We start from the raw sequence: 13,647 nt of genomic DNA, 5'->3' as shown, positions 1-13,647 counted from the left end.
CCCTCCATCCAGAACAGGTTTGTTTGGAGACATGCACACTGTCAATATTTGCACCACTGCAGCAGGCTGTTTACTCAAATCCCAGTTTGCTGCGGGCATCCTGGTGGAAGGAAGTGTGCTGTGCTAATTTGCCATGATGATCTGGGGAGAGCCCACTTCTTCTAATGGGTTCCAGGTGGGAACTACAATTTTTTTTTGCGGGGGGGGAACTACAATATTAATCGATACAGCCTTCTCCCTATACCTTGGCTATCTCCTCCCACCAGGTCTGGCAAATCCCTAGGAATTTTTCTATCCACATTTCCTCTTCAGAAGGCTTATTTTCGAAGAAATGATGGGTGTGTTTTCTTCCCGTCCCTCTGCTGTGTAACCACTTCTGGATGAAAGCTTATATATAATGTCATTGGTGATGACATTTTGTCATACAGTGGAGATCGCACTTACTCCTCCCTAGTCCTTCTGAGTGCCTGCTATCTGCTCTAGAATTTCATTACCTAGGCCAAGGCTTAAATGTCATGCTCAGGAGTGGCTAATCACCATCACCAGGCAAGCAGCATATCTACAAGTTAGCGAGGAGGTGCTTAGGTAAAGAATGAAAAAGGAAGACGTGCGAAACTAAGGCATCAGCAATCCTGTGAGCAATTTGCCTGCCTGATCAGATGGGGCTCCAAGCCGCTTGCTTGGAAATGGGCACTCCAAGCCCCTGTTACCATGGCCAACATCATGTTAGACGAAATCGTTACAGAAAGATTTACTCTGAAGACAGCATTCCTTTCAAGGGACAAGACACAACAGCCCTGTGGCTATCTGAGTGGAATCTGAGTTTTCCTGGTGCACAGATTCAATTGGTTAACATAAAAGAATCAAATTATTCCAGATTTTATGGAGCTATGAACAATTTATTCTTCTGATTTAACAGTGCAGACAATGACTGCGTTGGGCCTGTTGACAGCAATTTCACATATTATTCTAATGCCCACCTGCAATGTGGACATGCAGTGGGTAGAGTTCTAAAATTCTGTCCCTTGCATTCTCAAAGGAATCCCAGACCTCATCCCCATCCTCTGTGTTCAGAGAGGTCCACATCGATCCCGGGGCAGTGGACAGTCCCTTCCTGAGGGACCCCTGAATGTGCCCAGGGGTCCTGGAACCACCGAATGTCAGAGAGGTGGTACTCACTAGGGGAGAGACATGGCCACCTCACTGCCTGTGGGGTGACTGGACCATTCTCCTGCCAGGGTGTGTGTTCCTTCCTCAAGTCAGGCAAAGAACATGTATCGTGGTCACGGTACGAAGAAAGGACGGAGGAGAGAGAGAAGAGGTGGCACACTGTTGATGTCAGCACTTTGCAAAGGTTCCACAGAGAAAGGGTCCCCTTGTAGAAGTGGAGATTGGGGGTACTGGGTAGACTTCACTAAAATCTCTTTGGAGTTATGACATCATTTCCCACAGACACAATGAGATCCTACCCAGATTTCTTCACAAACAGGAGGCCAGCAGGTCTGGGAACAGGAGCCCTTGTACTTAAACTCTAGTAGCCACCGTGAAACCTTAATGAGATACATCAGCCATGAGCAGCAGCTGGGATTTATATGAACAAATGCAGCAAAGAGAAATGGTTTGTATTTCTGTCCACAGATCTCAGTGCTTTACTACCTGGGGCAACTTTTGATCAGTAGAAATCATGTGAAACAAGCAGGAGAAGACTGAAGACTCAGTAAGGTCTCAGCCCAGAGAAGGCGAAGAGGAGAGTGAGAAAATGGGTCATTCCACAAATACCTGCCCCACAACTGGGGGAAACTGGGACATCCACTCATTTGCAGCACAGAATTCCTTATTATTTGGTGGTTGGGGAACTAGGCATGAGCTACTAAAATTATTTGGAAAACATGTTTAAAAACAAAACACATTAAAATACAAGAATGAATGTTTCTGTAGTTAGTAAAACCAAACAATTAGTCGTTCTTAAACCATTTAAAGTGGCTTGGCATATATTAGATTGTTTTCCAAAGCACACTTTTCATTTTAATTGGGCCGGACGTAGACTAATACTAAAATACCAATTCTGTTCATTGAGTTCTGGTCACTGAGAAACATCAAGGGAACAAGAGAAAGCCAGGCGACTCTTGAAATTTGGTTGCAAGATCACATGCAAAGTGGCAAAGTACCATCGGGTGGATTAGTGTCCTGGGGCTACTGTAATAGAACACCACGCTCTTGCTGGCTTAAAGCAACAGAAATTTATGGTCTTGCAGCTCAGGAGGCTGGAAGTCTGAAATCAAGGTATAGACAGGGCTGTGCTCCCTTGAGATTCTGGGCAAAATCCTTCCTTGTCTCTTCTTAGCTTCTGGTGGTGGCTGTTGATCATTGGTGTTCCTGGGCTTGCGGCTGCACAGGCTAGTCTCCAACCCTGTTGTCACATGTCCTTCCCCCTGTGTGTCTCTCTCCCTCCTCCTCTTAAAGGGACACCAGGCATATTGGATTAAGAGTCTACCCTATTCCACTCTATTCCAGTATGACTAAATATTCACTACTCACATCTGCAAATACCCTATTTCCCTTTTTTTTTTTTTTTAGAGCAATAGAGATTTTTTTATTTTTTATTTTTAAAAAGGCCAGTCAGGGAGAAATTCGTCAGGAAAACACGTTTCATGGGACATCTCGTTGGTCTCTACATGAAGGCACCACAAAGCTGCCCCCTTCCCTGGGGTCCTTTACCCCCCCACCACTCCCCCTCCCCCGCCCCCGCATGAGGGCTCAGCATAGTCCTATTTCCAAATAGGCTCACATTCCAAGATATTGACAGGTTAGGACTTCAACATGTCTTTTTGGGGGAACAGAATCCAACCCATATCACCTTGGGATTTTACCACACTGCTATTATTCTCTACAATTCTACAAGGATTTTATCATCAAACACAAAATTGATTAGATTTTATCTAATGAACACTCAAACTACTTAACATTTCCTTCTAGCCTACAAGAGAGAACCCAAATGGGCACACACAGAGCAAGTTCAGCTCAAGTTTGGATTTCCGACTTCCAGCAAAATGGACAGAATTAGGGGTGATTGTTGAAAAATCTTTCCAACCCAGGATCTGCACAATTTTAAGCTTGCTCATGATACCTAAGTAGTTGCAAATTGATTATAAATATTAAGGGAGACAGCTATTAATAATGGCAACAGAAGTGAGTCAGTTGGGTGGCTCAGTGGTTGAACGCCTGCCTTCAGCTGAGGGTGTGATCCCAGGATCCAGGATTGATTCCTACAGCGGGCTCTCTGTGAGGGGCCTGCTTCTCCCTCTGCCTATGTCCCTCTGTCTCTCATTAATAATAAATACATTTAAAAGAAAAGAAGTGTGTCAGTTAATATTTGGTACCCATTGGAAGTCTCTCTAGAGTCTCTCAAGTTTTGTGTACTTCAGTCCAAGGGCTTGTTGGGGCCCATCCTGCACTCAGCAACCTCATCTTCCTCCCTGTGGGGCTAGAGAAGGTACTAGAAGAAATTGTACACAGAGAGATAAGGTCAGGACTGGGATTTCAGCATGTGCTAAGCCAGCTGCCAACTGTTACTCATACAAGAAAAATTCTAGAATATAAAGAACATTGTTTCTCTCTGGATGTTCCTACTGGCTCATCTGGGAAGCATTACTGATTTCTGGATTTTAATAATGGTCGGTCACAAGTAACAATAAAGATGCCATGTTCTGTGTTAAAAACATACTTGGGGGATGTCTGGGTAACTCAGTTAAGTGTCCGTTCTTGATTTCGACGCAGGCCATGATCTCAGGGTCATGAGATCATGCCCCACATTGGGCTCCACGCTGACCTGGGAGTCTACTAGAGATATTCTCTCTCTCGCTCTCCCCCTTTGTCCCTCCACCCTGTTCACATGCTCTCTCTTTCCCTCTCTCTCTGAAAATAAATAAGTAAAATCTTTAAAATATATACATATCTAGGGGCGCTAAGGTGGTTCAGTTGGTTTAGCGTCTGCCTTCGGCTCAGGTCATGATCCCAGGATCCTGGGATCAAATCCTGCACCAGGCTCCTATTCAGTGGGGAGTCTGCTTCTCCCTCTACCTCTTTCCCCTGCTTATGATCTCTCTCTGTCTCAAGCTCTCTCTCCCAAAGAAATAAGTAAAATCTTAAAAAATAAATGTATATACATAGTTGGAAGGAAACAATGGGAAGGTAGGATGGAGCACTGGCTCTATTTTCTCCATGGTACTCCCAGAAAAGCTATGGGAAGGCATGGGTGCTTGGGTTCCATCTGCATCAAGGTGTCTCCTTTCTCCTCCCTGGAGTTATGTGACCCCAATCTCTGGCAGCCTTCAGAACATCACTCGTTCAGTGACCCCTTCCCCTGCTCAGTAGGCAGTCTCAGTGAGATGACTCCCTTCAGTAGCTGGGAACTTCATAAAAGTCAGATTTATGGGGTCTAATTTCTACTGAAAAGACTCAGGATGATGCCTTCCAAAACACAGAAGTCCTTGAAAGTACAATCCCAAGCTCTACCTCCTACCTTCTGATAATCAATAAACAGAATGGATCCCATTCGTTACACTTAGAAGTGACTGATACCCTGGCCTCTCACATTCCATCTCTGCTTTATTTTTTTTTCTCCAAGTGACATTGCATATAATTGTTTAATTGTATTTCTCTCTAAAATACAAGCTTCTTAAGGGCAGGGAGCCTGTGGTATTCACGGATGAAACTTCTCCATGGAATCTGATCCCTAAATTTCCATTTCTCTCTTCTCAGACACACACACACATAAAATTTTTTTTGAGAGGGGAGAGAGAGAGCAAGCAGGCATGCCAGTGGGGCTGGGGTGGGGGACAGAGGGAAAAGAAGAGAGAGACTCTTAAGCAGGCTCCATGCCCAGCACAGCCCAAAGCAGGCTCGATCTCATGACCCTGAGATCACGGCCTGCACTTGAAATCAAGAGTCAGAAACCCAACTGACTGAGCCACCCAGGCTCCCCATTGTCTGATACATTTTCATCATTCTGTACTAGCTTATGCATCTTAGACATTTTCTTTCAAATCAAGTCCCAGATGTTTGGTGTACTAGTTAGCAAATCATACCAGCAGCCACTGAAACAAACAGTAAAACATATCTGTTAGGCTCATGTTGGATAACAGATTTCACATCTGCATCACAAACAATTAGGAATGATGATGATGTCAGCGCCTAATCATAGAGAAAGGTAAGGTACATCTGTTACAGACAGATTCTAGGTCAAGAAAATTATTATTTCATCCAGAATGGCATGACTTGAATATGGTCCAGAAATGCACAGCATTAAGTTGACCTGGGAGCCTGTTACAAATCCCAGCCTTCTGCATAATGTATAAACTTGTTGAGTCTCTATGCTGTATACCTGAAACTAATGTAACATTGTGTATCAATTATGCTTCAATAAAAAATAATAAAATTTAAAAACTAAAATAAAATTTGTAATTTGTGATTAGCTCTTTCCCTGTTCTAAACACATATTCCTTTCTCTCTCTGTGTGTGTATGTGTATAAAATGCCAGATCTCTGTACTAAAAATCAGAATCCAGGTCTTATTCATTCTCAAGCTGAACAAACACTGGTATAAGATAGTACTGGAGGGACGCCTGGGTGGCTCAGTCGGTGAAGCATCTGCCTTCGGCTCAGGTCATGATCCCGGGGTCCTGGGATCCAGCCCCACCTTGGGCTCCCTGCTCATCGGGGAGCCCGCTTTTCCCTCTGCCCCTCTCCCCACCTGTGCTTGCTCTCTCATGTTCTCTATCTGTCTCTCTCAAATAAAATAAATAAATAAATAAATAAATAAAAATCTCTAAAAAAAAATCAAATAAATAAGAGTACTGTAGAAATAGTAAGAGACTGAAATAAGGGAATGGCTTATGGAAAAATAAAACAGATGGTTAGCAGACGTGGTGGAGGGATCACATCTCCAGGATGGGCCGCCTGATCACGAACAGGAGAGAATAGGGAGCAGAAGCAATCTGTGCGGCAAAGACACATACTTGATTAGAGACACATTGGCATGGAGACAAAGGAAAAATAAAAGTAACCCACTTCATCCTGGAAGGCAGAGTAGAAACCCGGAAACTGAATGGTATTTCCAGGGCGGTAGCATGAAACAGAACCACTGGGGTTAGAGCCTGAGTAACAGCCACACGAGGGGCAGGCAGGGAAGGTGGAGCCAGCCGGGGGGCCTCCCCCGCGACGCAGGGAGGCGGCGATCTGAACCAAGGACAGAGGGTGGTCAGCACGACTCTAACTCTGTCTTTGCAGGGGCAGCTGAGCAGCCGTGTGGATGCAGACTCAGTCACTTACAGAGTCCAAGCATACATATTATCATTTTGTTTATTATTATTATTATTATTTTATTTTTATTTGAGAGAGAGAGAGAAAGAGAGAGAGCATGAGGGGTGTAGGAGCTGAGGGAGAGGGACGAACAGACTCCACGCTGAGCATGGAGTCCAATGCAAGGCTCGATCCCAGGACCCCGAGGTCATGACCTGAGCAGAAATCAAGAGTCAGACGCTTCACCGCAGAGCCACCCAGGTGCCCCCAGGCACACATGTTCCAAAGGAGTGACCGTTTGCCGTGTTGCCTCTTGCTCTGAGAAGACCTTCAAAGAAAGAGCTTATAAAACAGCAGCACAGTTGTGGCCCAGCTAATGAGCCTCGCCCTGGCTGGATTTCCAATAAGTGAGAAATGGGAGCAGCAGCTAACAGACCCGGGAGGTGTCCGGGAAAGGCCCATCGCCTCAGTGGGGTGGCAGCCGGCAGGGAAAAGCCATTCAAGCTGCAAGAAGCACCATCAACAGCACTATTAGCAAGGTCTATTTCACTTCGATTTTTAGATAATACTGACAAATAAAATACACCAACTTTCAAATGGCCATTGGCAGGTTTTCTCCAACTCCTGTTAATTCAAGTAAAATCAAGGGAGGGAGTAAATAAATGTATCACCAGACCTGGATTCCCAAAGCCAAGAGAGCAAATTGATTTTATTAGCAAGTTAGGAAGCACTCTGCTTCATGTTCGCTGGTTAGGAATGCTACACTCACGCTCTACCAGTTGAGGCTTGTAAATTCCCAGATGAAGTCCAGCAGGTGCTGGAATGGGACCAGACGTACCCCAACTATGTGTGCTCAGTATTAGCTTTAGCATCAAAGAGGAGGAATGCCCCATGTTTTGTCTTGATGGAACTCTACTGGAGTTTATTTATATCTTTCTACTCGAAAGTTATAAATAAAAGACCACATCAACATGAGCCTTTAGAATTTTCAGTCAAAATCTCTACCTTTGTCATCCCTCCTTGTCAGGAAGTTGCTCAGGTCTTAGCAGGGTAAGTGAAAATAGACTGGCATTTTGGACAATTCTTTCCAGTATTCATATTCCAGTTTTACATTTCAATTCCTTGGAAATAAAGAATAAACCTAAATATTTGATCATAAAGATATATCTTTTAAAAATGAATTTTATTCTAAACAAAAACATAGACAAGAAGGCATTTCCTTCAAAATATATTGATCAGTGCTATAAGAGATACATGAAAGGGCACCTGGGTGGCTCAGTCAGTAGAGCACATTGGACTCTTGGTTTTGATTCAGGTAGTCCTCTCAAGATCATGGGATCGAGCCCTGCATCAGGCTCCACACTCAGCACAGTTTGCCTGAGATTCTCTCTCCTTCTCCCTCTGCCCCTCTCATCACTCGCAAACTAAATAAATAAAATATTTAGAATAAAAAAAGAGAGAACAACACATGAAGAGATCCAGAACTTGGTTGAGACATGACATTTCTAATTTACAGAGGTCCTACAATTAGAATTACCCAGCTCGTTTAAACAAACTTAAATACCATCTACGCATCCAGCTGCCAGTGGAACTGTTCAAGCTTCCGAGTCCCTGTACATGGTTTGAGGGGGCCTCACTTTAGGAACCCATGTATCCATGGTTGTTTCTGCTGGAAGGGACCTTCACCCACTAGAACCTCCTCTTTTTTTACAGTTTAACAAACATCCTGCCTAGTGATGCATGGAAACTGCAAGAGAGTTCTCTATACGGCATCTTCCCCAATAATCCCAACCTGTGACTCCAGTTAGCAACATCTTGATGCATGCCAATTTTCAATTTGCCCAGAGTCAGTATATTAAAACAAAAGCAAAACATCAGGCCTGTAGAATAAACAAGTGAACCTCCATAGACATATCTGCTGAAGGGCACATGGTATATGGTTCTCAGAATCAGATCTGCAAACCTAGAGGCAAGACAAGACAGCCTGGGATGGCTGGCTACCAAGATCTGAGCTAATCCCCTCCTTATCCTGTAGGAGGTGATGGGCTGGGGTGCAGAGGGGAGCGGTAGCTCAGTTTTGACGTCCTATGACACAGACATGGGCAAGCAAGTTTCTAGAATGATATACTATTTAAAAAAGTCATGGATGTTGACCATAATTTCATCTCAAATCTGTAATTTACCCAAATTGGTCTGTTTTGACTGGTTTAGATTCTGCAAAAGCTTATTGTTTGTAATAAAAATCTGCAAATATTTTATTCATGTGGGTAACTTTTAAAAAGTAGTAGAGGGGTGCCTGGGTGGCTCAGTCGATTAAGCATCTGTCTTTGGTTCAGGTCATTATCCCAGGGTCCTTGAGCCTTGTGTCTGGCTCCCTGCTCAGTGGGAAGCCTGCTTTCTTTCTCTCTCTCTTTGTCTCTCCCCATGCTCATGCATGCTCTCTCTCTCTCAAATAAATAAATATATAAAGTGGTAGAACAACTTTCTCATTGCTATGGACTGAATGTGTGTGTGCTCCCAACATTCATGCTAAAGACCTAATCTTCAAAGCGATGATATTTGGAGATGGGGCCTTTGGGATTTCTTTAGGTCATGAGGGTAGAGCCTTCATGAATGGGATTAGTGCTCTTTTAAAGAGACATAAGAGGGGAGGCACCTGGGTGGCTCAGTTGGTTGAGTGGCCAACTCTTGGTTTCAGCTCAGGTCATAATCTCAGGGTCATAAAATGGAGCCCTGGGTTGGGCTCCATGCTCAGTGGGGGCTCCATGCTTCAGCAGGCTCCATGCCTGCTTGAAGATTTCTCTCTCTCCTTCTACCCCTCCCCTGTTCAGATTCACTCCCTAAAATAAATAAATCTTTAAAAAAACTAAAGGAGACACAAGAGAGATGATCTCTGTTTCCATCCTATGAGGGCACAACAAGGAGATGGACATCTAGGGACAAGGAAGAGGACTCTCACCAGGAAACAAGCTGGCTTAGCACCTTGATACTGAACTTCCAGCGACCACAATGGTGAGAAATAGATTTGTCTTTTAAACTACTCTTCCTGACCCACCCCCAGTCTATAGTATTTTGTTACTGTAACCTGAACTGACTGAGACACAAGTCAAAATTAAAGTACCTGGAGAGTGCCATTAGAAATCCTCAATAGCTCAGTACAAATCATTATAAACACAAGGAAACAGATGTCACCTTCTTACAGCTTTGGTTGTGGAAGAGTCGGAATTCCTAGGCTGAGGCTTCAGGCTTCACCATCCAGACCCTCCATGGCCTGCTCAGGATGACCTCATCTCCCCTTCACCATCCCCACTCTGCATACTGATGAGACACTCAATGGCCTCCTGGAATTCCAAGAGGACTCTCTTCTCTGTGACACCAACCAAAACATTTATGGAAAACAAACAAACCAACCAACGAACCTAGGGAAACCTTTGGAAAGATCCAGTTCACTCATTCCTCAATCTATACCACATGCCTGGCACCCTGTAGGCATCAAGGATAAAAATGGCAGAAAACAAGCCATGATTCCTTCTTATGCTCTAGTGAACAAGATGCACATTGCTATGGTAATTCTCTGTCTTCTCTTAAAACACAATAAACTTGACCTCCCAGTCCCTCCGGCTCCCGTCAATCCTCTTTGAAGCCTTGCTCATCGTGGACTTTCCACCTCAATTCCTCCCCGCTCCTCCCTCAGACTGACCTTTAGAGGCACCGATGGCCTCCTTTGGCAATCCCAAGATCACATCTTTGTCCTTACCTTACCTGACACCATGGTGCCACCGCCCATAGCTGACCACTCCTGCACCTTTGCTGTTTCCCTCCTCCTACAAGGCCAGGTCTCCCTCCTTAGATGGTTCTCAGCTTAAGTGTCACCTCCTGGGGGAGGCCAACCCTCACCAACCAAGTACAGGAGCCTCCCTGGCTCTTGTGAGCCCGTGGCTCTATTCACATCCTCCACATAAGCCTATTACACCTGTCTGTCATTTCCCACAGAAGCTGGTTGATATGTGTTGTCCTCAGGAGAGGAGGATGTTGCCTGTCTGCTCACCGTCTGACCACCATTGCTTATATGAACCACAAAATAGTAAATATTCAATAAATCTTGGTGACTTCATGAATCAAACCAACTGATAGGTATATAGGATATTATAAACAGCAACTGCAATGGAAATTGTGTTCTGTGAGAAACTGGCCATTACACAGGGTGCTGGGCAGAGGATGTAGAGATGGGGGCAGGCTCCAGGGTGAGGGAGCTCTGTGTGGGAGGACCCGAAGGCAAGGAATAGGTGGACAAGTGTACGAACCGGGACAGGATCACTGAGGCTGGCCTAAGGCACCCTTTGCTGTCTGTGCCACAAACCAAGACAGGACCTGCCTCCAATATGCTAGGGACATTGGAAAACAGTCATTCTAGCTGTCACTGATAATTTGATAGACAGTGTTGCCTATGTTTTCTTTAAAACAACTTGTTGTTTGTGCCTCAAAACATATTCCTCAAAATGCTTGTAGCTACATCCCACAACAGGAATATCCTGTGAGCACTGTTTTGAACCAAATGAATATCACGATGACAATCCCAGGATAGTATCGCACCCAACAACGTCCTCTAACAGATTCCATTGTCTTTAATTATCCAACTGAAAATGGTCTCACTAAGAAAAGACTTATTTTATGAGTTGTGCAGGAATAATAGTTAAGAAATCAGGCGTTGTCTTCCCAACTAAAATTAGGAGAAGGTAAGACAAAAAGAGAGTGAAACCAAGTTTCCTGTGAGAAGCACAGAGGATGATGAGGACCAGGCTGCTCTGTGGGTTTTGCTGGGTGTGACACAGACTCACAGCTTGTCACCAAAACTGCAAATTTAGAATTTACAACATGAAAGCAAAACATGGCAGAAAACTCGGTGGAAGCAACTCCTACCTGTGGCCAGATAGATGACGTGGATGAGCGTGTCTCTACCCTGTACCACATCGACGACCATGTGGAAGAAGCGGCTGCTGTCTTCCATGAAGGAGGGGACCGAGGTCACCGGCTGCACCACCTCGTGCATCAGAATGAACTTCTGAGCGTCCTGCAGGTTCCTCTCTGTCAGGTTCATGTACAGGCCCTGATCCACCGTGCCGCACTGCAAGGGAAGGCAGGCTGTGACTGGGACCCCCACGGGCCAGCTGGACCCCCACAGCTGCTCCCCCCCCCGCCCAAACTCTGGCTGGAGGGCACCCTGGAAGCTGGATCTTTTCCGTTTGCCCCCAAGTCCCCGTCCTCAGTGTTCCCTCCCATTCTAGATTTGAGCTCATCACATTCGAGGAGTCTTTAAACTCCATCATAAGTGGATGATTAGATGCTAAAAATAAAGTGGAAGTCAGTGTTGACTTTAACTCAGACACATGTGCATACAACTCCTCATCACCTGGTGAGTCACATGGGAGCTGTCCGGCCACGTGCCCACTATTACATCTAGCTGATAAATCGGTGCCCAAATTGAAAAGGCAGCAATTGAGAACATCGCAGAGATCTATTACTTTCCCTATTAGAATGGCGAGTCTATAAGCAAGATAGGGATTCCATGGAGACAGAATTAGGCCATTTTCATCTGTAAATTATGTAATATTATTCCAGTATTTTCCACCTGGGTACAAAACACTGCTGGCCTCAATGCTTTGTGCTCAGGGAAACATCAGGCCTGGCAATTGCTGAGAAGTGAATCCTGCGTTGTGGTGTGGAGAGGTGGGCAGGTAAGTACTGTGTAGGATGAGTTTTGGCAAGGATGAGGTAGAAAGAGGGGTGGGAAAGAGAGAAAAGCTTTTCTGGGGCAGAGCACATGATCAGAAAATCCTCATCAACCTTTCTCATCGCTTTCATAAGCTTAAATCCCGGTGCCAACAAAGGCTGATCCTCAGCAGCACTTCCCATGAGCAAGTTTGATGGAAATGCATCTCCCTGCCCGTACCACCTGAGACTGTTGTTTATAACACGTCATCTCTAATACTTGGTTTTGTAACAAGTGAGAGGTGCAAAACTGTAAGATGGAAATGGCTTTTTTTAAAATAGATGATATTTATGTAGCACCTGATAAAGTGCCCTACATGCCGTAAAATGATACGCTGGTTGTAAAATCAGAGACTATCAGAGAGGAATGGATTCCAAGTCTTGTCCAGTGTAGAGTCGATGTCACACATCCCTGAAAGGGCAGCCCATCTGCCAGGGGACGGCACCACTTGGGGTCAGGTGAACGGTCAGCTCTGCTGCCCAGGGAGCCACGCAAACTCAGGTAAGTCACTGCCTCTCCACCTGTCTCTATAAAGAAGCTAGAAAAACACTTACTCCTCTCACTCTGCGGGTGGTTGTGAAGCCAACTGAGATCATCAGTGGAAGGCATTTGTAAATTAATTGAAAGTGCTTGTAAATGCCAAGAACAAAACAGTGTGCCTGGCACAGAGAAGCCATTCACCCAGTGGTCTATTTGTCTTGTAGCAGGACAGCAATTCTATGGTCCACTGAGCTGCAGTGGCCAGGGGAAATGCATGAATAAATAAAGGATAGAATCCGTGGGTGAATACACAAGCAGCTGCCAGTAGGGCAGGGGGCATGCTAGGAGGTTTCACACTATCATCCTAGGTATCAGTAGCACTTAAAGGACAGGCATGTTGCCTATTAACAAATGTGTTACAAAATGACAGCTCTCCCCAGGCTTGGTCTGAGGTCTACCCAGGTGAGCTCTAGTTCTGAGACTCTGTGTTTGGCAGTTTTCTCTTCCCAAAGTCAATGGCAGTGTTGAAGCACAGGTGGCACTCAGCTATCTACCTGTTGGGTGAAATTTTACACCTAGGCTTTGTGTTGTTGGCACAGTGTTTTTTTAAAAAATTGGCATCACGAAAACCAGGAGTCATAACACAAAACTGAGGACCTTGTGCTGCTCCTGAGGAACTGGGAGGTCTGCGAGACCTGGGAGGCCTTGGTGGGCTAGAGCTGGGTGGTAGGACCCCTGATCTGCCTTTGTCCTTTTTACCCTGGTCCCCATATCTTAAGTCACAAACCAAAACTACCATTGTGATATGATTTGTACAAAATACATATTTGGTCTTTGTCGTCTTTCTGACACAGAGCTCCTTAAACCATGGAAATCTTCTGGGTGCTATGAGGAGTCAAGGTGCCCTTTGTCATGTCAGTGAGGTGACCCTTGGGCCACAGCCCCCAGGTAACCTAAGGAGGGGGAGCCAGTTGATAGGAGATCCAATTGCTTGATTAGAAGGCAGGAACTTTCAATCCACTGCTGATCGCCAGCGAAGGGAGAGAGGCTGGAGGTTAAATTCAATCACCGACAGCCAATGATTTAGTCAATCATGCC

At 45.1% G+C, this 13,647-nt stretch overlaps 1 protein-coding gene across 12 annotated transcripts in view; it reads right to left on the bottom strand.

Annotated features, from left to right (window-relative positions):
• The window catches only part of SEMA5A (semaphorin 5A), a 470,523-nt gene that overhangs the window by 123,038 nt on the left and 333,838 nt on the right, over nt 1–13,647 (bottom strand). For all 12 annotated transcript variants that reach the window (XM_025451472.3, XM_025451477.3, XM_025451481.3 and 9 more), the window contains one exon: nt 11,220–11,424. In XM_025451472.3, coding sequence (XP_025307257.1) covers nt 11,220–11,424 — 205 coding nt within the window. The remainder of the gene's footprint in view (nt 1–11,219; nt 11,425–13,647) is intronic.

This window comes from Canis lupus, chromosome 34 (assembly GCF_003254725.2).
Source record: "Canis lupus dingo isolate Sandy chromosome 34, ASM325472v2, whole genome shotgun sequence".
Taxonomy (NCBI): Eukaryota; Metazoa; Chordata; class Mammalia; order Carnivora; family Canidae; genus Canis; species Canis lupus.
The sequence above is the reverse complement of the archived record's forward strand: the minus strand, read 5'-3'. Positions and strand labels throughout refer to the sequence as shown.